Genomic DNA, 26,060 nt, shown 5'->3' with positions numbered 1-26,060 from the left:
GGGGGGGGGGGTTTGCTCTGGATAAGCCATCCGTTTATTTCCTATACCTGCTTCTCCGGCTCAGGGTCAAGAGGAATAAAAATGTTGCCAGATTTTTTTTTCCAGTAAACTATTTCTAATCAAGACTCATGACTGGAAGCCTAATCATTTGCATTTCCAAAGACTGGATACAATAGAATTATACATTGTTATGAGTTGATATTTTCTTTCAGGCAACTCTAATTCACACCCAATGGAGGAAAAAATGCTGCCATTGAAGTTCATTTCATCAAAGTTTCATCAAAACTGATGAGCCAGTTTGATGATGCCAGGAATTATTACAGTATAACAGCCTGTTGTGATGGGAAATGTCTTCGCTTTGAGACAGAAATAATCTCCCCTCATAAACAATGGCAGCAAATAAAACTTTAATGTAAAACCTCGCCTCAAAGTCCCATCACTATTGATGAGACATTTGCCTGTGATGATCTGAGAAGCAGTCATGACTCACACAATGTTTAGAGCGCTAATCAAAGACGATCTGACTACGGTCTTGTGACACTGTGGTGCTAGTGTGCCAGTGGCCATTGCATGGCTGCTCCCCATCCTGGCACCCATGCATGCTGCGTCCCATATTCCCCCAGCTCAGAGCTATTTTCAAAGTCTGCTTCACTTGCTTTCTGTGCCTGTCTTCTAACCAGCTGATCCGACAACACAGCTGACTGAGTTTTTATGGGCCTTTCTGCGATGGCAAGGAGCACAACACTGCCTGGATGCTTGTACACATCTGGATAGTGCAAAACCATGTTCCCTAATGAGCGGAAGAGACCCTGGAACTCTAACACTTGCATGGAACTGTGGCTATACAGTATGGTCAAGACAAGACAAGCTGGAGACCTGTCAGGCTGCACTTATGCAAAATTGTATTTTTAATCATGTAATTAAAAAAAAAAAAAATCATTTTTAACCTTTAAATAATATTTGTACAAATACAAAACCCAAGAACACTTTTTAAAAACAGTGTTTACAAAGTGCTCTGTGTAATAATACAACAATGAGAGAAAATTTGAGTTTCATAAACTCTGCCTCTGGTATTCTGGTGAAAATAACATAATAATAAGTAATGTACACAAACAGATGCCTATAGATGACAACTGTTAGCTGGCAAACATGATAGGACCACAACATTTAGTTTTATCAAGAAGTCCAATTTCAAATTTGACTACAATAACACAGAAAATGAATATTTTACAAATGTCTTTTTCTACTATCAGGCTGTTCTTAGAAAAAAAAGCCCCTTTCCTTTAAATCTATCAATAAGGGGAAAAAAAAAGTTCTGAAAATTTGACATAAATTGAGATAAATATGAAAGAATGTTCACCCTTGGAGGGAGAGGGCAATGAAAAACAGGAATGTCCCAGGAAAATCGGGATGGTTGGCAAGTGTGGATGTAATGGGTCTGGAAAGTACTTGAAAGTGCTCAGATTTCTGAGCAATTAAAAAAGTCCTTAAAAGTCCTTGGATTTAGCCCACCAGAATCTCAGAGTTTGAGCCTTGTATCGTCAGTCATCTCAAAATCCACCTATAATATCATTTCACCATTTTTATACATCTATCCTATCGCTGTGCTGTCATTGGCTGTTGTGCTCTTAGGTCTTCCTTTCTCAAACATCTGTTGTGTCACCCTTGTAACCCACATCATTAGGGTCAGTAAGGTTGGGTAGAATTGTGAAAACACAAATGAGAAGCCATTAAAAGGACAGCTAGATAAATTATGGTCTATGGCTAATTGTGCTGGGTTATTTTGCTTGTTTTTTTGCTCAAAACAACACTTGTACACTGTATTTTGAAAATTTGGGTCTGTCTGAGTCTAGTCCAGGTCCAAAGTGCTTTTTTCAAAGCGCTACTTGGAACACTTTTCGACATGTCAGTCAAATGCCTGATATATCTGCACACTGCAGCGCTCTATACCAGGAGAAGAATATAGATTTCAGGACTGGATCTGCCATAGCTCTAAGAAGCACAGTAGCAGATAAGTATGGCTGGCCAGACACGACCATGTCATAATAAAAGATTTGGTAGTAATCAAAGGTGATAGTCCCTGCCATAGTTAAGTTTTGTATGAAACCACTCGTTTCACACAATATATGTCATAAACACCAACTTCACGTTATCTGACTTGATATGTTTTATCCAGTAACTCCTGGTCCTTCAATCAACCAGGAAGAGAAAGAACAAGCAAGACCCTTTGTTTGTGTAACTAAATCGAAAAACAAACAGAAAAACACACAGGCATCGTAGGTTCATTGGGTCACATTAGCCTTTGGAGGAAGGAAGTCATGACGTCACTTATGTGACTTCTGTATGTGTAGTCTTTCTAATTACGTATCTCCACAGTCTGATACATGAGTGGTTATGACAAACAGTGACTTTCTTGACTTGTAGAATTATCATTTACATTACACATCATGTGTGAAATTTATGGTACAATTCAAACAGGATCAAAACAATCTCACCTTTCACTATTGTGCATATTTTTTCCACAGTAAGGTCCCATGGTCATATTCTTAAAATTACATTTGTTTACACTCACAACCAAAAGGCACAGATACAATATTATATACATATAAATACCTTTCCTTGCAGAAATGTCTGGTAATCAGAGATAATCAGGGCTTGTCAGAGGCTTTTTTTGATATCTTTTTTATTTAACTTTATAAGGCATTATGTGAAAAAAAAATATTTTCAGCACATAAGACATGTTATTATTATTATTATTATTTTCCAACATAAAAAACTTTTAAAACCACATTTTGACACAAGTCTCTGACTTTTCTTGCTTTGCCAAAATTGGTTTGCACTGATATGAAAATGTGTGCACATTTAATTAGCCTAATTTGCATAATGTAATTATGATTTTAACAAAAGAAAACATCAGAATACAAAAAAGTATTTGGATCTATATTAACTACTTAACCTGCCAAAGTTTCTGCCTTTCATCAACATGACAGAGTGATAGGCACCCTGTACGCATTTCCAAAGCTGAAATCAAACTCAAAGAGAACACCTAAAATCTAAGCTTTTAGTTAAAGAAACATAACCACGTAATCACCAAAACCAACAACCCTGATTTAATCCTGTATGAGTTATCCATCTGTAATTCATAACATAATCTAATGTAGTGGGTCCAGCCCTAGAAAAGTTGAGAATGAGAAATTTAGCTGTGTGTCATCAGCAGAGAAGAGAGCAGAGCCGTCATACCTGCAAACAAGGGTTCCCAGTGGTATGATATATAATAAAAACAAGACCGGCCCAAGACTTGAGCTCTGGTGTAATCTAAAGTTAAAGTGGAGGTCTATTAAAGGTCCAGTGTGTAAAATTTAGGGGGATTTATTGGCAGGAATGGAATATAATATTCATAAGAATGTTTTCATTGGTGTATAATCAAGTTGTTGTGTTTTCATTATCTTAGAATGAGCCCTTCATATTTACAGATGGAGAGGGGCCTCTGCTATGTTGCATCACTATGTTTCTACAGTAGCCCAGAACAGACAAACCAAACACTGGCTTTAGACAGGACATTTTACACTTTTCACAAGTTTCGCTGCAGCTGTATGTTCTCCTATACACTTGGAAGGGGAGGGTGATGCAAGGTGTTTGCTATCTGCAGCCTCACTGCTTAAAAAAAATCCTATACACTGGTCCTTTGAGATAGATCATGTCTGCTCTACAGTAATAATAAGACATAAACCACTTAAGCAGTACCTGCACTCTGTGTGATTCTCCGTCTGGGTAACACATTTAAGAAAATCAAGAGCTTTAGTCAAGGATAAGTGACACTTTCTGTCTGTGTGTGTTTGTGCGTGTTTGTGTGTGTACGAGATAGGCATGAATAAATCCTAGACCTTTATATACTGTATATCCATAACACTGCATGGACAGACAGAACAGTAATGTGTGTAACTGTGCGTGTGTGTGTGGTGACTCTCCCTTTGATATCTAAAATAAGAAAGCTGTGAGGCGGAAGAGTGAAGAAAATATTCTCACCATCAAAAGGGAGCATGGAACAACAAATGGCAGCGTACAAAGAGCCGGCGCTCACAATCTGATTGGGGTCACCCAGCCTCTGTCTGTCAGGGTGTGGGACTGTAAACTTTATCACATCCACTGTGCAATCCAATAAAGCAGATTGTAAAGATCGATTCTTGGCTATGGATTAAAGATTAAACACTGCTGCAGATTTTTATTTGAGTACTTGGCTTTAATGTCTATCGTACTGCCGTCAACTAAAATTTATTTGAGTTCATACCCTGACAGGTGTCCTCTACTGCCTTGTCAATGTGAAGCAGTGTACACAGCCAGAATCTCAGTGAATGCCAAACTTGTAATGTAATTTTAAATAGTTTTGATACATTAGTGAATTATGTGATAATCCGTGTACAAAGAAATATTGATCCCAGACTCTACTGGGCCAGTAATCCGGCTTTTGACATGGTTCATTTGCCATTACCAGAGTGTAATTTCCAACCAACTAAACTTAAGCCTGAATCATTGCGTTGGTTTTCCAAAGCAATTTGATGATCTCCCAATTCACACACTTCTGTAATCCATATTTTCCTCCAGTGAAGCACTGACTGTGTTCTCACAGTTTACACAGTGTTTTCTCACACTAGCTACCCCGCCACTCTCATCTCCCTCCTCTATTTAACACCAGCCATGATAGAGCTATCTTGTACGCGTCTAACAGCAGAGTGGATGCCAAATGCTTTTCACCAGGGCACCTGGCACGGTGCTCGCAGCCTGCTCCAAAAAGTATAAAGTTGTGGCTGTTCGCTTGTAAGTGCTGAGCATTGTTGAGTGTCATTTTCTCTCACCTCTCCAAGAATTCTCCAAGCGAGACCTCCACTTCAGAAAAAAGAGCTTGCTGCATCTGCCCACCCCCACTGTCATTCAAGTGTGATCCGGATTGGAACGAGCGCGCTGCAGATGGAAAGTGAGCAGGACAGCGCGCAGGAGGGGTAGCAGTCATGGGAGTGATGGAGTGGGAGAGAGTGAGAGGCAGCAGGGAGGAAAAAGGAGGCAGCAGGCAGAGGGGCATGATGAGTTTATGAGTCATATTATTGACTGGCAACCATGCTGCGCTGATTGTGGTAATCGGTTTTCCTTTGGAGCAGCAGAGACCAGGGACTTCACCAGGAGTCTTCATTGAGTTTTATTTTAAAGGCCAGCAGCTGGTCTGTGCATTGAGGACCGACTGATTGTTCATTTGAAGAGTGAGGGTGTGTATTTGCATGTTTTCTTTGTGTTTGGTCAATTACAACAATGCCCAGCAAATCTGAAAAATTAGATCTGTTTGTTTGGCACTAGTATAGATAGAACCAAGCTGTGTGTAGCAGGGGCAGATGTTTCCGTTTTGCTGGGGACAACCTAATGTCTGACATAAAACACAGCATTCTGCAGAGAGAGAGGAAAGTGAAGCTCAAGAACTTGGGCAAACAAAGTTGGCATTTCAGGATGAAATGGAAGAAAGAGGTAGATTACATCGGTACTACCTCTCAGGTTGTTATCCTTATTCTCAGAGTGTCTCACCTTGATGCCTCCTACATTCTCAAAATGCTTCTTTCTTTCTCTCTGTACAACTTTATCTCAGCTCTCCTGCTCTCACACTGTCCGTACGCTGTGCTGTTGCAGTGGTTCTCAGATGTGTTGGCGAGCTCCATTCACAGTGTAGCGGTCAGCTCTCTCTCATATCTCTGGACTTCCACCTGCCTCTGCCTGTTTGCCCCTTCTGCCTGCTGCTTATGAAAGTTATAATAGACTTCCCGTCATGCTCATAAAGTAGAGAGCTGTAGATTTATGATCTCATTTAGCTCGGGCTTTACAGCAGCCGGCTCCAGGATCGGTCTAATGAAACGCCAGAGGAAGTCCATCCCACAACTCTCAATAGTGATACCACCAGCTCGAATGTCTAATTCCCGCTGAACTTTGTTAACATTTAACAACACAAAGGTTCTGAGCTTCTGTGCATTCAGAGGAAGCATTGGTTAGTTAGTTTTCATAATCGCTGGCACTAAACTACGTGTATCAGGTAATGTGCTTTCTTTTCTCACTTCATTCTACTTTATTTAAACACATATATCTATTTTGATCACTCTCCACTTCACAGCTCTTTTCATAAACCAGTTACCATGTCACATAATCACAATCCAACATAACCAAACTCAGTTTCCATAATAATAATACTTTTCACAGTTTGTGAGTTTTGTTATTCTTCACATACAAATTTGTTATTCTTGTGCAAATGAAACATAAAATGTTTTGTCCACTGCTCAACTTACACCTTTAGTAAATAAACTACTGATTGCGGAGGTTTACAGCTTGACTGGCTGACAGGCCACATCTAGCATTACACAAATAACATAACAATAAACCGGAGCCAAACAAAATGAGCCTTAAAATTATACATAACAACATCAAGCTCAATACACTCCTGCAGCCTGCACAGAGAGCTAAGCTAGTTCATGCTACTGTAGCAGTGACTTTCCGATTGCAACCCCCAAAACAAGCAAAATAACAATCCTGACAAAAAGAGCATTTAACAGCATTTACATTTATATTATAAATACACATAGATGTGATTCTACCAGCTATCTACATGTACAGAGTAAAAAAATGATGAGACAGACAACAAGTAATGTGCTTCTTTCAGCCAGCTAACAGTCACAGCACGCTGTCTTGTAAGGGAAGTGATGCCCCCTTGTGGTGAAAATAAGGACTCAGTTGCCAACATAAATGTGCATAAAATTAAATAAATCTCTTCAACACATAATGTGACCACACAATCCTGGGTGTCACATGTGCATACACATATTTTCGAATCTGAATCTGATCTATTCGTTTGTACAGGAGCATTAGGTTCCTGCTTTTTAGCTTAGTAATGACCACACCTTCTCATTTCATCTCCTCTTCCCCTCTCTCAGCAGCGATTTAACTAAAGTTGTCATTCAGCATTGTAACTGGGCAGCATTTGAACTAAGCTAGAGGAAATTAGAGCCATCTTTCTCTTCTCTGTCAGCCTTTCTCAAACCACAACTCTTCCTTTTCTGGCTATCAGTGTATCAGTAACCCTCACTTTATCGGTTTTCTGTTGGGCGGATAGGAGGTTGCGGTTGGAAGGCATGCCAGCATTGGATGGTGGGACTTCACAGGCCCTGGCTGTCAGATATGATGTCATGGGAACAGAGGGAACCCTGGGGTGGTGCAAAAGGGGCAAGTCAGAAATCTTCAAGAGTAATTTTCACTTTAGCGAGCAGGCCCAATTGATTTTTCATCTCTCTCGCCGACTGTGGTTTCCTGTTGTTTTCATTGCCGCTGTCTTCTTCCTTAATGGGCTTTTGCATGGCAGCCATGACTGTGACAGCTTCAAATCTGGCACTTACATATTCTATTTCATCCCTCTCATCTAATGGGTGAATTTCTGGGACAGTGAACTGAACGCCTCCTCTCTCCTGAAACCACCGTGTGTGTCTGGGAGAAGAGGATTATCCCCCAGACCTGAAGTGCTCCCAGCTAGCCGCAACTGATAGCATGATGATGATAGCACAGGTTATCATCGCTGCTCAAATGTTTCCACTCTGAAGGCTGACCTGCCTCCAGTATGCAAACATTATTCATTTATTCACACTTGCCAACCCTCCCAATTTTCCCAGGAGACTCCTGCTTTTCATTGTCCTCTTCCTATTTCCTCCTGAGATCATAATTCTCCTCCTAATTTCTGGCAAATTCTTCTTCCTTTTCATTATCACAATCTGTTTCTGCCACTGCACAGTGTGCATAAGCCCTATATGACTGTAAAAGTCTACTGTTTCCACCACCAAACCAGATATCCTAAGAAGAATGTATTAAGGAAAGGCATTTAGTAAAATGTGCCACATCAAATTTTCTTTTTGGGATTGAGGTAAAAAATAAATGGATGAAAGGAAATAGATGAATTGATACCGGATATTTATGCATGTTCACACTAGAGGGATGAATTACTCTGTATCCTTTTCTGAGAATTAAAAAAATGAATGCTGTTGCATTATACTTCTCATTTTATTTCCATTCTTTAAAAGTCACTAGAAGGCAAGAAACAAGGTGTCTCAAGTTTTGGGGTGTCGAAATCCTCCTGATTTTTGAGTTCTCAAGGTTGGCAAGCATGATATAATTCTGTATAACACTGGATATTAAAGAAGCTGTTTTTCCCACACTAATGGGATATCTGATAGGCTGCATGATGTGAGCGCTATGTTAAATGAACCATTATCAATGACCCATTCTTCGCTGTGGAGAGGAGACTTATGTTTACATAAATAAGCCAACGTTTCAAAACATAATCAAGTTTACTACTTGCACCCCGAGAGATCAGTCGCTTATGAGTGCTGATATATAGATCTCCTTGCAACAGCTCAGCAACAAAGCATATAGGGACAAAACACATTTGCATTAAAGAATTACCTCTTCCCTCCTGCTCTCTAAACTGCCACTGTGATGAGAATGGGGAAGTTAGTGCAGAATGGATAGGTGGGTGGTAATGAAATTGGAACTGATTCAAATAAGCTCTTAATTTCAGCTCAGCATTTATGAAACATTAATGAAGAGGGGAGAAGATCTGTTGCTGTGAAAACTCCCTGGCTCGAGAAGAGCACATGAGGAGCGCAGCATGAGTTTAAACATGTTGGATAATGAACAAAGTATTATGATAATGAAGCTGACATGCCTCCGATATTACTTTGTTGAATTTTGAACTCATTATTGCCCACTATAACATATTGACAGCGTGACACCAATCATGGCTCCTTTTCAGCCTGGTGGCTGTATGAAATATTGATGCTCGCTTCTGCATCCGTTCACTACAATCTCTCTTAAAGAAAAGTGAATATCTGGTGCGTGGGCGGACAACCCCCACACGTATGGATATGAGGTAATTTTATTGAAGGCAGGAGGCAGCACATACCCTCAGAGTGAGTAACTTAAGTGGATTCTGCTGTTTAAAGCAAGCTAACCTCCACCTGTTAAACACCGCAGGATATCAACTATAATGAGAAGCCGGTGTGCCATGCTGTGGCCTCACGATCTTGCACACAACCACTGCATTGGAGCAGCCATTGTATGTGCTCCTACAGTCCTGCAGTAATCATGCCCTATAGCTTAAGGGGTTTCTGAACAAACACTCTTGGGGTTAAATCAGTAGTCCAGCTGAAGTAATGTGTTAAATACTGTATATACAAGCAAATACTGCACTGTATGTGCTGTTGTGTGTACATTCAGCATATGTGTAGATCGGGGTTGGGAGGGTTTTTTTTTTAAATTTACTATGATCCAATTACTACTTACATGTTAAATGTTATCTAAAGACCACAATATTAAAGTAATGCAACTTACTTTTCCTGTCTTTTTTTTTTACCTTAATACTAAATACAGTGAAATGGTTTGAGCTAATGTAATATTTTATGTTTGTTGAAGGTTTATCAATTGTTTGTCCAGCTATTCCTTCCTTTGTTTGGCAGAAACCAACACATTTATTGAGTGCACTTTGTTTAGTAACGTCATGTTATTCACGCTTCACACACCATCCCGTTAACCAACATCACCACCGTCGGTCCCCAGATATTTTTCGGTTGTTGGTAGTACTGACAGCTCAGTCAGGCAACTGGATTTGTGTGTAGTGAATGTTTGTGGTCGGTCTGTTAACAGTTGGTCTGTGTAGCGAACGTTAGTAGTTGTTTTCTCCCGCAAATGTTTCTTTGAAAGTAGATGTTCTTGGATGATGACAGTACTTTCACAGCTGAAGGCAGAACTGTCACTGTACTGTGATGATGTTCTTCTTTTCTGCTTTCAAGACAAAATAATGTTGAAACACAAAAACATTTTTTTCACTAGAGGTCATGATGATGAACTGACTGTAACATTAGCTGGTTTCACTGAGTCCAGAGTGGTGTTGTTAGACTGTGTTGTAATGTGTGCACACACTGCATGGTAGTATATATTTCTTTATTTTGAAATGTAAAATTAGATTAAAATCCCAATTTTTGTTTCTCTTATCTTACTGTAATGGAATGACGTTTCCTTTTTTGTGCCCTAATTATGTAATCCCATATATGTAGATGGTGTGCTCACATAAATACGTAAACACATAAGCACTCGTACTCTCATGCACACACACACACGCTACAAAAAATCAGAAGTCCTGACAGTGAGTGAGGCTCGGGCAGAGGACAGAGTGAAAGAATCTCCCCTCAGGCAAAGGCAGAATGAAAAAGACAGTCAGATGCGGTTGAAAGAAATTGGAGGAGGTTCTGCGGTGGAGACTGCATCTTTTGTCTTGTCTCAACTCCAACTCTGGCCTCTGTAGACCTCTGTCGTCTCTCCACCTAACAGCCTTCTGATGCCGGATTGCCTCTGAGAAGGAAGACTAATGATAAGAAAGGTGCTGACTGACAGAAAACTGCGCAAGTCACTGCAGCGACCAGCTGCACATGCACTTACTCCAAAACATACATCAATATTAAGAAGAATGGAATGATAATTTAGCCAGCGTGCCAATAAGTTCCACTGTGAGTCATTCATGTGCACAGCAGCCATTCAGTCATTCTGAAATATTACTGATTTATGTATGTAATACTGTATGAATAGAAAATGGGAATAGGACATTATTGCTGACTTGATTTAATTAAATCTAGATGTATTCATTCTTAATCAGGCTTGGGGAGTAACAGATTACATTAATGGGATTATGTAATGGGATTGAGAAATTAGGATACAAAAAACAGGGAACTGCAATCCATTACAATTACAGAAAAAAAAATGTAATCAGATTACAGATACGTTTAGTAAAAATGAGGATTATTAGCATGATTACTAGTCTCACCGACACCAGCTAATCTCACAGTCGGGTGAAAAGATGTGTCACAGGGTGGAAATTTCAATTCTATGTTGTCTTCAAATCAGAAAAAAGGAACATTGTCGCAATTCAGCCTTAAAAAGTTTTTCTAACTTCCAGGTTTACTTCCTGGTTATACAGCACACTGAATATGCTCAGTAGCTTTTCCCCCCCATCCCCTTTCCCCCACCTTCCTGCCAGGCCCATAGACTTTACATTGTGGAGATGTCACCAATTCTTTAAATTGCTTTTTTTTTCAGCTTAAGAAAAGTTTTACAAATGTAAAATCTCTACGGATCAAAAATTCATAATAGAGAGTCAGAGCTGACCTTGCATGCAGTTTGAGGTGTCCTATCAACAGCTGCATGGATTTTTCTTTTATAACAGTGCCAAATGTTTTGGGACTGTTGGTGATGATGCTGGTGACCAACATGGTGTGCTGGAATAAGTTTATGTCAGTTTGAGTCAAAGTGTGAATAGCAGAATTTAAAAAAGTGCATTTAAATGTAACAATTAGTAACTGTATTGGAACACATTTTTTAAGTTACCCTTCCAACCCTGCTCTTCATATGCCTTGAATATAATGAAATGGATAAAATATGAAAAAGTATAGTGTCATTGTCATGGCTGACATTACAGCATATTCAAATGTATCTCATAGTCTGTTTGCCACAATTCATTTGGGGTGAGTCAGATTTAAAATGCACTCATTCTGAGAGTAAGAAGGAGGAAGAGGGAATGGCAGTGAGAGCAGGAGAGGAAAGGCAGAGAGGGGGTGGAGTGCCGAGGGATTGGCAGGAGTGACAAGATGTGACAGTGAGCACATTGGCTTGCAGGGTGGTTGCTACTTTACACTCCAATCACACAGTCCCCCTGTCCCCCAAGACATTTTAATCTGATCCCCCGACCCAAGGAGACGAGAGCGCAGCACAACCCTGCTCAGAGGAGAAGCAGGAGAGCGGCGCAGAGCCGAGACAAAGATTTTATTCCCAGCCTTTTCCTTCCACTTATGTGGATGGGTCTTTAATTTCATCACTAAAATGGCTGCTCCTTTTCTCATTACACTTTGCTTTATATGCTGAGTGTGTGTAGATGCAGTGTGAATGAAAGGATTGTCCTGGCCAGGTCTTTGCGTAAACTGTGTGTACATGTGCATGTGCTTGACAGCGCACAGCACTACTTTTGATTGGATTAGTCAGAGAGAGACATCCACCCTTTCAGCCTCGCCCCTCCTCCACTGGTAACGGCCTGCATTATCGATCCCGAACAGCTCCATTTCCTCTCTGTGTCCAAACTTATTAGATGCTCTGCTTTCACACAGCCTGGCCTGATCCCTCCTTCTTCCTCTTTTCCTTGCAATGCCTATTTTCCTCCCATTTGTCTTTGTCGTTCTTCATCCCCCATCAAGATCTCACTCCGTCTCTGTCGCGCCGTTGTGTTTTTCATCCCTTTGTGTATTTCCCACCAATTTTCTTGTCTTATCTTAATCTGCACCCATTTCTGCTCATTTTCTTGCTCTCCTCTATCTTCTATCTGATTCGTCTATCCCTCATCTCTTTACTGCAGTGAGCACAACCTCTGTCAATCTGAGGCTCCGCTTTCGCTCTATCTGTTGCTCTCCAGTTAATACTAAAATTAGACTGCAAGCGATTTTGAGTACTTGGAGGGATCAATTGCCATTAATTGCCTTTGGGGAAGAGTAACTTTTGACAGGGTTGCAAGAGAGAAAGAGAATGCCATGGAGAAATTATGACTCTGCAGCTAACTTATGGTGACAGAATGGGCACAACTAATCACGATATGGAACGTATTAAAGGGTCTTTTTTTCCTCCCAACACTTTCTACAACACTTTCAAGTATTAGATAAATTTATTAGTTTAGAAATGTTTTATAAGGTTGGAACACTTTTCAGATTACTGTTGATACATGCTGGCAGAATAAAATATCATGTCTGCCCTCATGCATTTTGAAAGGCCTGCTTGGTGGCAACATAGATAAACAACAGCAGACAGAAGCAACTAGTTTCTTTGCCTTGTCTAAGATATATATGTCTCTGTGTTTCTGCAGGCTCTGTACCCGAGCCCAGAGGAGGGCTGGCAGATCTACAGCTCGGCACAGGACGCAGATGGGAAGTGTATCTGTACCGTGGTCGCACCAGCCCAGAACATGTGTAACCGCGACCCACGCAGCAGGCAGCTTCGCCAGCTCATGGAGAAGGTGACAGCTGTCAATAACACACTCACTTTGAGACACGACTGTTACCCACGCAGACACAAAAACACAAACTGCCACACTGCACTGCGCTCGTGTCTGCTGCCGTCTGTCACATACAGGCTGCTGAAGTGAACAGTCAAACTTCCTTTACCCCACAGTCAATCAGTCATGGAGATGAGCACGACGACAATCAGAAGACTATTGCCATTGTTGGTTGAACTATTCTTGTTTGAGCAACAGAGTTGCTTAAAGTGAATGAAGCATGGATTGCCTTAATAAGAGAAATGCCTTAAAACTTGTCCATGAAATTGGATTCATTGAGCCGAAGCTCTATAATGTTTCCTTTAAGAATATTAATCCATTAGATAGAAATTAAGAAAATTAAGTGTTTTGCAAATCAGTGAAGATAGAAAATGCTTTGTGTGCAAAGTTACACAGTAAATGTTGCGCTAACTAAAGCTGTTAACTCTTGTTCTGTCTGTCTGTGTGACTGGGTTACGCCAACAAAGATTTATTTAAACTAGATTAGTTCTAATCATTTAATCTTTTAAAACTAGAATTAAAATGACTAAATTCAGATTTGAGATTAAGCAGCACTATTTCACAATTAAAAACTAATCCCAGTTTAGTGTCCAAGTTTAGCGATGTAAACCAAAATTAAATAAAGTTTAATTAATATAGAAATGCTTGCTTACCCAAATTAAAATAAATACACAAATTTTCATGCTGCCTGTATCCAGTAAGTGTAAAAGAGGTGATCACATTTTTGTTTATAAGTTTGGTGCAACATAATTTAAAGTTAAACCATGATTTCACCAGGCTTAAAAGTTAATCCTTGTTGGTGCAACCCAGACAAAGTGAAAAATATCTGTCAACATGCACATGCATGACTCACTTTCATGTATAACAAGGGAGTAAATTGAATGTCATGCAAAAACATGAATACCTACAAAACCCTCAAGCATTCAGAGGGCAAAGCAAGCACACACTGTTTCAGCAAGCAGACAATAAATCTCTGTTTTATATATGGAGCAGATTGTTATTGAGCAGTGCAGTATATGCAAATGTAATTTCCTCCTTGTGTCTGGTGCAAACACACACACACACACAGATCAGGGGTAAGAGTACAGGCAGGAGAGGACCTGTGCTCAAAAGTCATACACAGCTGCTTGTTGACTCTCCTGCATCGATTGGCGGTTTGTAGGCAATACATAAGCATCTTTCCATTCTTATCTACTTGTCTCTCCCAAACTAAATTATAAAAACCTGATAAATAATGTCTAATAGCTTTCACTTGCTTGATGGGCCGTGGCAGCTCATTCAAAGCAGAGTTGTTTTTCGTGGACGCTCAAAAGCAGCAAATGGGTAAATGAGAGTGTGGATCGACGGAGCGAGTGAGAGCCTCTGAGCAGAGCAGCAGAAGAGAGCAGGGAAGACGGGGGGGCTGACATTGATGTGGTCTTGTGAGGAGAGGTGGTGGTAAATTGAGATGCTGAATAGGCTCTGAGGTCCTGATGGATCAATGAGACACCTGAATTCACATATTGCATTCATTCTCATTGAAGTTTGCCTTTTCCCCTGACAGTCTCTGCCTGCTGCTGTTTCAAGCACACGCTCATACAGACAAAATCCACACTCATACTCACTCTGAAAGAAGCATATTCCAACAGAAAAGGCACATTCTGACAGAGAAACAGACAATCCTGACAAAGCCATTCAGAGAAAGTACTTGTGTTCACCTAGATAAGAATGTATATATGTACTGTAGGAATTATATGTACATGTGTAAAGAATACTGTTTCTGCATGTATTGAAGTGTGCAGTAGCAAATACAGAAGAAGCAATATATTATGTGAAAGTATACATTCTCAGTACCTTTAGTACCTGTCAAATATCATATGGCTCAAACCTAATTTATTGGTTTATTTTGATTAAAAAGTGATAAAGAAATACACAAAGTTTCACATGAAAATCCAGTTTTAAAGCGTTTGTTTCCAGGTTTTCAAATGGAACTCAGACGTTAGCAAAAAGCAGTGATGTATGTTACAGCGCCGATACAATCGGCTCCCTCAATAGGGAGCAACAATAATAATATATAACAATTGTCAGCTGACTGCAACCAGCCACTAGAGCATACAGGAGACAATCAAAAGAATCAGCTCGTTTGAGACGAGCCAGGCCTGCAGAATCACCGAACACCGCTCAGTGCAATGTGGTTAGGTTTTTGTCCGACTTGATCTTAGTTTTCACAACAAACACCACATGTTGTAGAAAATCTTAATTTTGAGTGTAATATTTAACACTGGATACATTAGTCTTATGTTGTGCCACGATGGTGTAAGCATATATATTGTGTGGTTAATTCTAATAATAATCCAGATCATTCATATATCACTTAGAAAAACGAGCAGTTGCAAAATGCTTTAAAAGGCGGACATTAAGAACAAAGGATCATGGACCAGTAGGAGGGTCTCAGCATCAACTTCAACAGTGATCAAGATTGCACGCTTTATTTCCTCAGTTATAACTATTCAAATGTAGTCTGCAGACTACAGGTAGCCTTCACATGATCTAACAGGATGTCACTTCCTCTATATTATCTGAGGGCTGCTGGAACTGTCCAGCTTGACTGCAGCTTTTCATCACCACCTCTTGATCTCATCTACTTTCCTTGCATGTCTGTCCAGACTCATATAATCAATCTAAATTTTGAGGAGATTTAATAAGGAAGGAATTAAGTGTATTCTTTTAGCTAAATGGAAGTTGTCACTCTGTTGGCAAGTATGATTTCAGTGAATAATTTACTGTGAGAAACATGCTTCATGTTTTCACTCAGAGGCTGTTTTTACAGAGGAGACAGAGAACTGAAAACATGATGCCTCTGGCCACAGCCGTCGCCAGTGTTGGAGGCATAACAATGTAAACATAATAATTAAAAACATACTGTTTTCATGCTCCAGTTGGCTTTTCTGCTATCCCAACCCTGTCCCGTGATAAATGGTGAAATTGACTCCCATCCCTTGGGAATCCCAGAGGAATCCTGTGTCTCACGGGAGTCACAAATGTCAGCGTTTTCTCTGCTCTGGAGCTTTCAGGTTTCTTTGCCTGCATTTGAATATTTGTAAGTGATTGGCTTTAGAATTTCTGAAGTACCAAATCTAGCTTTCCCGGGGTAAATTTAAATCTCAGATTTTAGAGAAGTGATGAGAATGTGAAAGTTCTCTCTCTAGTGACAGACTTTGCAGATACGAGGCAATGAAGGTCAGATATTTTAGGGGACATAAACATAACAAAAACACATTTTTATGTGGAAAGATTCTTCTACTTATTTTGAGGGACATAATGGGGTGCCCGTTAGTACTCTCTACTATTTTTTCTTTTAACATATTGCAACAGGAAAGAATTTATGAGCTGTTAACACTGCAAGGTGTGCAACATTCTTCACTTAGACTGAAAAAAGGGGTGAAAATTAAGTTAAACCCAAAAATCTGCATATTCTAACCTTCACAAATGTATTATTTACTTGCTGTATTAGGCTGTATTGCACAGTACGGGTGTTTATGTTGTTGTGTTTACTCTGTGTACATGCACTGTGCTTGTAAGACAGCAGTTATCAGAGCCAAGCGCTCCTGTCAAATACAGTCCACAGCCCAGCCTAATGAGGACACCCGGGGTCAGAGCTGTTTGAGCTACACACAAGTGAAAGCTTAAAAGACCCCGTGCGAGTCTGTGTGTATGTGCACATAACTGTCTACTAAGACATCCTCATTTGAACCCAGAGCATGTGGGGGAATTATTTGAGCTGACCAGACCCACAAAGGCTCTCCCTGACACAGAAAGCCAAGGTTACACTAACAATGTCAAAACTGCCCTCTGTTCAAAGAATGTAAAGCAGCCTGGTGCAAAAGCCTCTATTCAGCTTTCTGCTAAGACAGACAAAATGCCGTCCAAAGTGGAGTTGACCCTGAAGGACGGCGGTGTGAGCACGCTCTTGGCGCAGACTTTTGAACACCTCATCTGCCTCTGACCTCTCCGTCTGACTGTCTGAGTTGAGATGAGCTAAAATGAGATAGGAGGGCACGGTCAGGCACGCATTCGCACAAACACACTTCGGGATTTGGCACAGCGTGAGTCATTACACTGGACATGAGGCAGATGCACCTGTGACTGATTGAATTGTGGGGTGTGTGAGGGTGGGGAGCATCTGATGTGGCCAGGAGAGAGCGTGAAGTGTGTGCGCGCGGATCACACACCACAGCTCAGTCCCAGCTGACATTACAGGCCAGGAGGACGGTGACACTGCTTTTGTTTCGAGGCCAGGCTGGTGGAACAGTTTATTGTTAGGCATTGCTCCAAAAATTCCATCTGTACTGGTGTCAAACCAGTTTTTAGGAAGGAATCTGTAATAAATTTACTGTAATTAAATCAGAAAATGACCACGATGCGTCTTCAGAGATCAAGGAAACATATTAAGCTGAAATAGTCACTTCACCTGACATGAACGCTACAGCTGTGGTGTCCCTTTTTGTAATTTCCATTCTGACCTGTATGCCCATTTCATTTATCAGACTTTGAATTAATACTGAATTTTTGCCAAATGTCTGTTTACGAGTAGTAAGAAATCATTAATAATCTTTTAGAAGGAGTCTAGGTTTTTAACTGTTAAATTAGGCAAAATGTTAATGGAGTTTGGCAGGCATTGAGACAGGAAGTCACTTAACTCATCATCCAGAGCGTGTATTTTCAGAGCAATGGGCTTTCAAAATATCTGACTTAACTTTACATTGACAGACAATTGACTGTAAGCAGGTGATCAACTTACGGTGGATCGATTTCCTCAGCCTTGTAAATTGTTACTGTCAATTTATGATCTTGGGTACATCCTGCAATCCTATGGCGCTGGTGAAGCCTGCCTGTCTGTGCTGTGTCTGGCGAGGAGGAGGCGGGGGGAAACAACTCAATTCAACCATAGATTTTATATTAAACCGGATTACTGTCATTCCAATCTATGGCCCCCAACTCACTATTGGACTCATTTTTGCATGCGCAGTGGCTACATATTGCTCCTTTAATTGGTTAAGAAAATATATTTCTAATCAAATATTCCCAGGCCAGTTCATGAAGCATGTGGGAGATGAGCTGGGTGGAAAAACAGTAGGCTGGACACGAAGTAAATGAGTGGGCTGTCAAAGAGTAGGCAAGCAAGGCATTTGGTGCAAAACAGACTTTATGCCAAACTGTGACCTTTGAGAGTTGGGACTGTTTTTGTTTTTGTTGGGAGCGATTTAAATAAATATCTTGTGTGTGTGTGTGTGTGTGTCTTGTGGAGTTTCAGCGGCGCGTGCCTGTGTGGGTGGGTGTCTGTTTTTGTGGGTAGCTGGACATATGTACACGTGAGCTTCCTATAAGCAGCGCAGCCCTGTAACATTTGTCGGTGTTCAGAGGATTTCTGGCCAGTTCAGGACAACGTGCAGGAGATGAGGGGGTGTATGAAACAGTAGGCTGGTTATGCAGCAGCAGAGTGGGCTGTCAAAGAGTGAGCAAGCTGAGTACCTAGTGAAAATTAAACATAGTGCAAAACTGATTCCTCTGAGAAGTGAGATCCAATAAACACCTACTTGACAGCATGTTTGCTCCTCTGTGAGATTTATTCTGTTTGCATCATGGTTTATATGTACCCATTAACTTATGTACACTGTCATACTGGTACTATAGACCTGCTAACCTTCTGTTGAGATAGCTAGGGGAGATATGATATTTATAACCTAACTGGATACCTGTTGACTTTTATCGCATAAATTGTGAATGTCTTGTGTATCTGTATATATTATCCTGATAAATTCTGTGCTGCTCTTTGAAGATTCTCACCTTTCATCTGATGTTTGTGTCTTACTTTTTTCTTTTAGTCATTTGTCAGCAGATTTTTTTTTTTTATATGACTGAGCCGTGTCTTAGCGTTGAACTCCACACTTGAAAGCAATCGTTCAGATTTTTTATGGCTGCCCTCTCTTTAAACTCATGCACTATGGCATAAATTGTGGTTAGGTTATAGTGTTACACTCACCCATCTTTTTCCTCAAACTGGGTGCAGTGCTCAGGCTTTTTATTTAGAGTTCAGTGCAAATAAAGGGGGACAACTCCACAACTGTCAGTCAGGCTAACACGATGCTAAACCAGTCTGTTAGAGCAAATCTGAGAAGACAGTAAAGGAGCAATGTATAACAACTGCACATAAATATATTACAATTTTCTTTTCGGATATTTTTCACTTGCAATGAATGGAACTAACAACTATTTTCATTATCAATTAATCTACAGATTATTTTCTGTCAGCAAATAATAAAAAATGTCCATCTAAATTTTAAATCCATGGTGTCTTTTTTTTGTTCAACTGATAATCCTTGAACTCTAAGAGAATTATTTTACATTCATAAAAGACAAAGAAAACCCATTCAAATCTGAGAATTGTTGCCAGTTTGGCCAAAAATTACTTACAAAAACAATTAACTGATCATCAAAATAATCAACCAATCGGTTCAGATCTATTTGCAAGCTGCATCTGCAATTCTGATGAGGAACTGGGTAATGAGAGTAAAATATCCGATCTATTCCTTCAACATTAACACAAAAAAATCTTCTGTGTTTTTGTGTGTCCTCGGATTTTGATGGTGTGTGTTTGTATGTGTGTGTGTGTGACAGGTTCAGAACATTAGCCAGTCAATGGAGGTGCTGGACCTGCGGACGTACAGAGATCTCCAGTATGTTAGGAACACAGAGAGCCTAATGAAAGTGGTGGATGGAAAGCTGAAGGTGGCCTCGGAAAATCCCCGCAGTCTCAATCCAAAGGGCTTTCAGGTAATTGGCTGTCTGTCACCTCTTGCACAGTGGCGCGTGTGTGTTATTGTCGAGTGAATGCAGATACTATTAGATGTGGCACTGCTCTCCGTGTGTGCACACAAACTTTGCCAGATGCATTGCAATCTCTTTCGCTCTTCACAGACAATAAAATTTTGTATGACTCTCAATAGACTGCCGCATAGGCATAGGTACACAAATTCAATTCCAAAACTATCTCTGAGTCATTGAGTCATGCGCAGAGGAAATTTGAACAAATTCACATGCTCCTGAATTATTAAACTCCTGGACCTAGCAGAGGAGTGTTCTTTTCTGTATTCCTCTCTTTACATCCTTTCCTGTCTCTGCTCACTCAGACTCTCTTCATACTCTATATACTTAACATTCTGGTGTCTGCTCTTAGATAGCAGCCACATATATTCACATTTATCTCTACCTTATCTCTCTACAAGCTATGGCTCAGCTGCCATTATCAGCGGGCCTTTTTGTCTTCCTGTCAGCGGCTGTCTTTCCCAGGCTTTCTCCACATTTCTCACACTCTTACAGATATTAGATGGACCATAAAATAGTTTGATTAAAAGATGCCTTGATAAATGCTAAGTGTGCTTTACCGCTGGGACCCTGCCTCAGCACTGGGACAAGCATGAATGGCTGTGTTTTGCTTTCAGTGTGTTTTATGAAAGTCGAGTCCAATGGAGTTAATGAAGATGTTTGTGAAATTAGCCAATTCATCAGTTAAGCCTCAGATGACTAAAATATGCAGAATAGTAAGCATTATATGCCAGGATTTATCTGAATGGAAATCTGCAGTCCAATAAAGAGAAAAAAACTATTTCAAAAAAAGCAGGATTTGACCAGAGCAGGTTGGCTGATGAATGCGTGCAGCTCAAAGTTGCCAATGGCAAAGCGCGGGAGATTAACGAGACCGAATTTTCGCAGCTTGAAAAGGGGAAAATGAGATTTATGATGTGGCGCCACAGGGCTGAGAGCTGCTCCATCACCAGATTTACGATAAACCTTAACAAGGAGGAAACAGCCCCTCCTGTGGCGGCCACACTTTATTGATACACCTATTTCTCTCTTGAGCCTTCTACTTTCCAAGCAGGCAGCCTGGCTCTCCTGCTGCTTCCTGCACTCCTACCTAAGGACACATTGTTCTTTTCACTTCTAAACACATGATGAGTCAGAGACCAAGTTTACACCTAGCTGTACCATGCTGCTGACTGTAGGTGAAATTTAATCACTCAAACCTTTTTCGAAAGTTCACAGACGTAGACTTAAAATAATGTGTAAATTCAGTGACTTTCTAATCCACCACAAGGGATTGTGAATTAAAAAAAAAAAATCTCTATTTACAAGCCAAACAAGTGGGCAGAAGCTTGATCAGTACAGTGCAAAAAAAGAAGCAACTGAGAAAATGTTTAATTGTAAAGAACCTAAATGTTTTGCTAGAAAGTGATGTGTAATGTATTCTAAGGGATAGCCAAAGAAAGAGAAATCCAATTTGTGCATACCAGAAATGTCAGGAATACATGTAATCTCAGTGAATTATACTGTGGCACAGCTCTGCTATGAATCTTATGATAAATCCATGCACAAAGGGGTAAACAGATGAACCAGCACCCAGCTTTAATATGAGCCCCTGACTGAGAGATGATCTACGAACCAGAGGCAACAACTGAAGATTGAGGGGCTAGCTCCTCTGCACACAATCCCCTCTACTGAGCAGCATGGCCGACTTCATCCCCTGTCCGATATTGCCACAGGGGGTTTAATCCTCTCCGCCACCACCCCCTTTGCTATTCCATGTGTCTTTCTCTGCGATGATTACCTTAGGAGTTGAAAGACAAGGTGACCCAGCTGCTCCCCCTGCTGCCAGTGCTTGAACAATACAAGGCGGATGCCAAGATGATCCTTCGTCTTCGGGAGGAGGTGAGGAATCTGTCCTTGGTGCTGATGGCCATCCAAGAAGAGATGGGGGCCTATGATTATGAGGAGCTGCGCCAGAGAGTCCTGCTGCTGGAGACGAGGCTCCACTCCTGCATGCAGAAACTAGGTATGAGACATGCAGATAGGTGTGGGTGTGTGCAGAATCACTGAACGCTAAATTTGATATTCATTATGAAACACCACTGTGGCACTTAGAAGTTAAACAGCAGCAGCAGCAGCGCAGAAAGAAAACAGTGATTAATTAAGATCATCAGTGGTCAAAACTCTGTTGTACATGGTCAACATTTCCACTCTGCTCAGAGCGCGAATTATCTGCATAAATTAAGAAAAATTGGCCTAGAAAGCCTGAATGAATAATTGATCATGTTCTCGTGTAATGTGTTAGCTTAAACTGATGATTTTACAAAATCCCACATAGATAAACTGATGACTTAACAGAAAAAGACTAGTTAGAATTTAGCCTTTAGGTCATCAGTGTTTTGGTATTGTCTTCCATTGGCTTCCATAAGTTTTTGCATAAAGCTCATTACTTCCCCGCAGAGATGATGATAAATTAGAAGTAATAATTACTCACTGATATATTTATTTCCATATTTTACTAAGTGCTTTCCAAAACCAGGTATACTAATGCAGAGAAAATGAAACTAAGACAATAATGGAAACAAACATCTTTTTAAAATGACAAAACAAAACATACAACAAGAATATTAAATACATTACAAGATAAATCAAATCATTTTATCCGTTTTTGTAGCCTGGATCACAAATTAAAAAAAACAACACAATGTGCTGAGTGAAGATGTTCAATTACAAAAACAGATCATTGTGGGAAAAAGTGTAGCCATTGGTGTGAATAGTAAATATGCTATGAAATCTATCTGGATATCATTTAAGTTCTAGAAATGTTAATATTTAACCTTTCAGCTCATATCTTTTGTTACTCAGTAGTTAACATAATTGAAAGTTAAACCCAAATTGATTTTAATAGATATGTGGATTCACTGTTTGCACCCCAAGTAAAATTACAAACAACAAAAGAAAGATTTCCATTAATACGTTTATCTCCATAAATGCAAATATCTGTATGCAGCCTTAACTCTCTTTCCTCTTTGGTTTCCAGGATGTGGGAAATTGACTGGCGTCAGTAATCCCATCACAGTACGTGCATCAGGGTCAAGGTTCGGCTCCTGGATGACAGATACAATGATCCCCAGCTCAGACAACAGAGTAAGTCCTTTGCTACTATGCTCATGCTGGTACTAGAAGATTTAATCCCTGCTACTTGCTGCCATAGTTTAACAAACAACCAAAGTCATTGTCAAAAACAAGCCGAACTCTGTCAGCTGCTCAATAGAAAAAATATCCCTCACAGCAACGCTGTCATGATACTTCAGTGACTGATTGACTGTTTTGCCTGAGTAGGACTTCTTCTGCACTCTGAAGGAGGAGAGACGGAGAAAGAAATGGGGATGCAAAGCTGAGTCACTGATGGATAGCATCCCTTTCCCTCCTCTGTGTCTCCCCCTGTCACTGCAACTCCAGCTGATTAATCACTTCATCATCAGTGGAGAAATGAATGAGTTGTTTGGGGTAAAGTTTTCTAAATCACCTGGGTAATTACCAGGAGTGTACGAAGATGCTCTGGACCCAGATGATATAGCAATGGCTTCAGCTGATTAGAAATGACATGTGGTCTCATACAGGCAGACACATGGTAAGCAGCAAATGGGAAAAAACACAAGGAAGGAAGACAAGGAAGAAAAATTGATCCTTCTTCCCTACTGCAAGAGTCCAATCATAGATCAGCAACTGTAACTAGGCACTGCATGTTTTGCATTTCTCTGAAATGGTGTGCACTGGTCTCTAAGAAGAGTGATACTCGGTGTCTCATGAGTTTGGAGGGTGGCACCTTTTTTGTAGTTTTTCAAAAATCTAACACACAATAGCAAACATGTGAGGAATGCATTAAACTTTGATTTTATCTGCTTTAACCTACGCTGCTAATGTTAGAATGTCCACCTGATTATCTAACTAACCTCCAGCCAAACTTATTTTCAGGGGTTAAAATTGGAATTTGTTTTGTGGGTAGTTTAAGGAGGAGGATGTGGGCTGATGCACATTAATCAAAGTGAGCCGATGATGACACATCTCTTTTTGACTCTGGTTAGCTCAACTTTTATCCCGGCTCTCTTCCCGGGGCGATCACAGTCCGGGTGCTTTGGCTGGTTGACCGTCTCAGGGTCCGCTGCACTTAATCTAATCCATGTGCTTCTTTTTCCAGCATTAAATCTGTGTGAAGGAAATTTGGAGGAGATTTTCCTCTGAACAAATTATGCTGAATTGTGGAGGATTTTTTGGGTGAACCTGAGATATGGTTTGACGATGCACTGGAGTCATATGTCCCCGAACACTATCACAAACGACATCACCCTCCCTACCCTACCTTGAGCGACTCTTTTGGTCCCAACCAGCCTAGTAGTTACTGCCCACTTCAGTTCCGACAACCCAACCATGAAAAGAAAAAATGACCATCCTGTTGCAGATTGAGAGGAATAAATTGATTCTCCAGTGAAATGTAGGTCACTGTCCTCTGGCTCTGGTTGCTCAGACACGTCTGTACAAGTTCCATAAAGCTGCTATATGGAGCATCCTTAAACACCCCCGGTGTTTCAGAATGCACAAACCTGCTCATTTCTTTATAATTTTGAGACCTAATTTTACACGCATTGGTGATTTTTGTCTGGGTGGTTAAAATGTTTCTGTTTCTGCCATGTGCCAAACTCAGAACAGATGTTTATTATTTGTTTGCACAGACTTTCATTGTTCATACAGCTAACAAATATGTGTCATATTTTAACATGAGACTTTAGCTTCAAATGTACACAGCCATTAAGTAATTTTACATATTTAAGAGCCTCTTATTAGTCTCATTTTGACATGTCACATGAAAACATTAAAGAAGTTGCACATTACCACTAGACATTACCACATTACCACTACAGTTGTCACGGCCACAAATGAGAAGCTGCTTTTGTTTACTTCTCTGAGAAAGAGAAGACCTCATGCTGCAAAAATGACTGTCAGTTTCAATGTTAAATCTGCCTCTGTTATGACTGTAAATGTGAGAACGGAAAACATGACAGACGTACAGTAACTAAGGAGTCAACGGTGTGGCCGGGTGAATGGGGAAAGTAGTGGTGGAGAAGTGGAAGAGTGGATTATTAGCCGTCTGTGGGGGGGAATGGAAACTGATGAAGTTTAAGAGGAGATATGACAGTGGCCTTTTTCATCCCCAGCCCCAGTCATAACAGGCTAAAGAGATATTACCAACAGAAAAGGTCAATTTCTCTGACTGAGTGCTGTGATCGTTGGCTTTAATCACCTGACTTGCTGAGATCACATCGCTGACTGTACAGTATTAATAGCCAGTTACATCAAGAATATCACATCAACACCCGCACCGAACATGATAATCATTTTCAGGAAACATCATTGTCACCGAGGAGCCAAACAGAAGAAAAAAAAAAAGCCTGGTGTAAATGTGCTCGAGCTTTGGCCTGGCTCAGCTCCTGTCTCCTGCTCAGCTCTAGGGAGTCATTTAGTAGGCAGAGGAGAAACAATGCTTAATGCTCCATAATCTCCGCTTCTCCATAATTCAGCTGCTGTACCTCATCAGCCCCGACTCCTCCCATACTTTTCCTCTCCTCCTATTGGGATTTTTATTGGAGAAAAGTGCCTATTCCACACTTGGGAAGGAGGCAAGAAGAAGAGGAGATAAACGATGGGTGGATCATCAAAAGAACTACAGCTACATCTTAGCAAAGCTCGCCTTGATATGTTAAGGATAAAATAAACATCTAAGCCAACTGCAGTTTAATTGAATCAATTAAAAGCTGAACTGTGCCTCTGTAGAAGCATTGAGGGAATGAGATGGGAGACGCAGCCAGAGAGGGGCCATGTCAGTGGAGAGATCCGGTGAGAGTGCTTGAGGAAAAAGATAGAGCTGCTAAATGGATTGATTTTCTGTAAATGTGGACTGGAAAGGGCAGGGAGCACAAGCAGTGGTTGACTGCAAAGTACAGGCAACATCTTCACTCCCACATACAGAAGAGATCAATAGTTTTTCACACACATTCAAGTA

General features: G+C 40.5%; 1 protein-coding gene across 2 annotated transcripts in view; it reads left to right on the top strand.

Moving 5' to 3' along the window:
- olfm2a (olfactomedin 2a) overlaps positions 1 to 26,060 on the top strand; it is a 59,754-nt gene that overhangs the window by 31,161 nt on the left and 2,533 nt on the right. For both annotated transcript variants that reach the window (XM_084743940.1, XM_084743939.1), the window contains exons 2-5: positions 12,968 to 13,117; positions 19,814 to 19,969; positions 21,806 to 22,025; positions 23,040 to 23,146. In XM_084743940.1, coding sequence (XP_084600066.1) covers positions 12,968 to 13,117; positions 19,814 to 19,969; positions 21,806 to 22,025; positions 23,040 to 23,146 — 633 coding nt within the window. The remainder of the gene's footprint in view (positions 1 to 12,967; positions 13,118 to 19,813; positions 19,970 to 21,805; positions 22,026 to 23,039; positions 23,147 to 26,060) is intronic.

This window comes from Lutjanus erythropterus, chromosome 19 (assembly GCF_056507025.1).
Source record: "Lutjanus erythropterus isolate fLutEry1 chromosome 19, fLutEry1.hap2, whole genome shotgun sequence".
Lineage (NCBI taxonomy): Eukaryota > Metazoa > Chordata > Actinopteri > Lutjaniformes > Lutjanidae > Lutjanus > Lutjanus erythropterus.
This window is presented reverse-complemented; position numbering and strand designations above follow the sequence as displayed.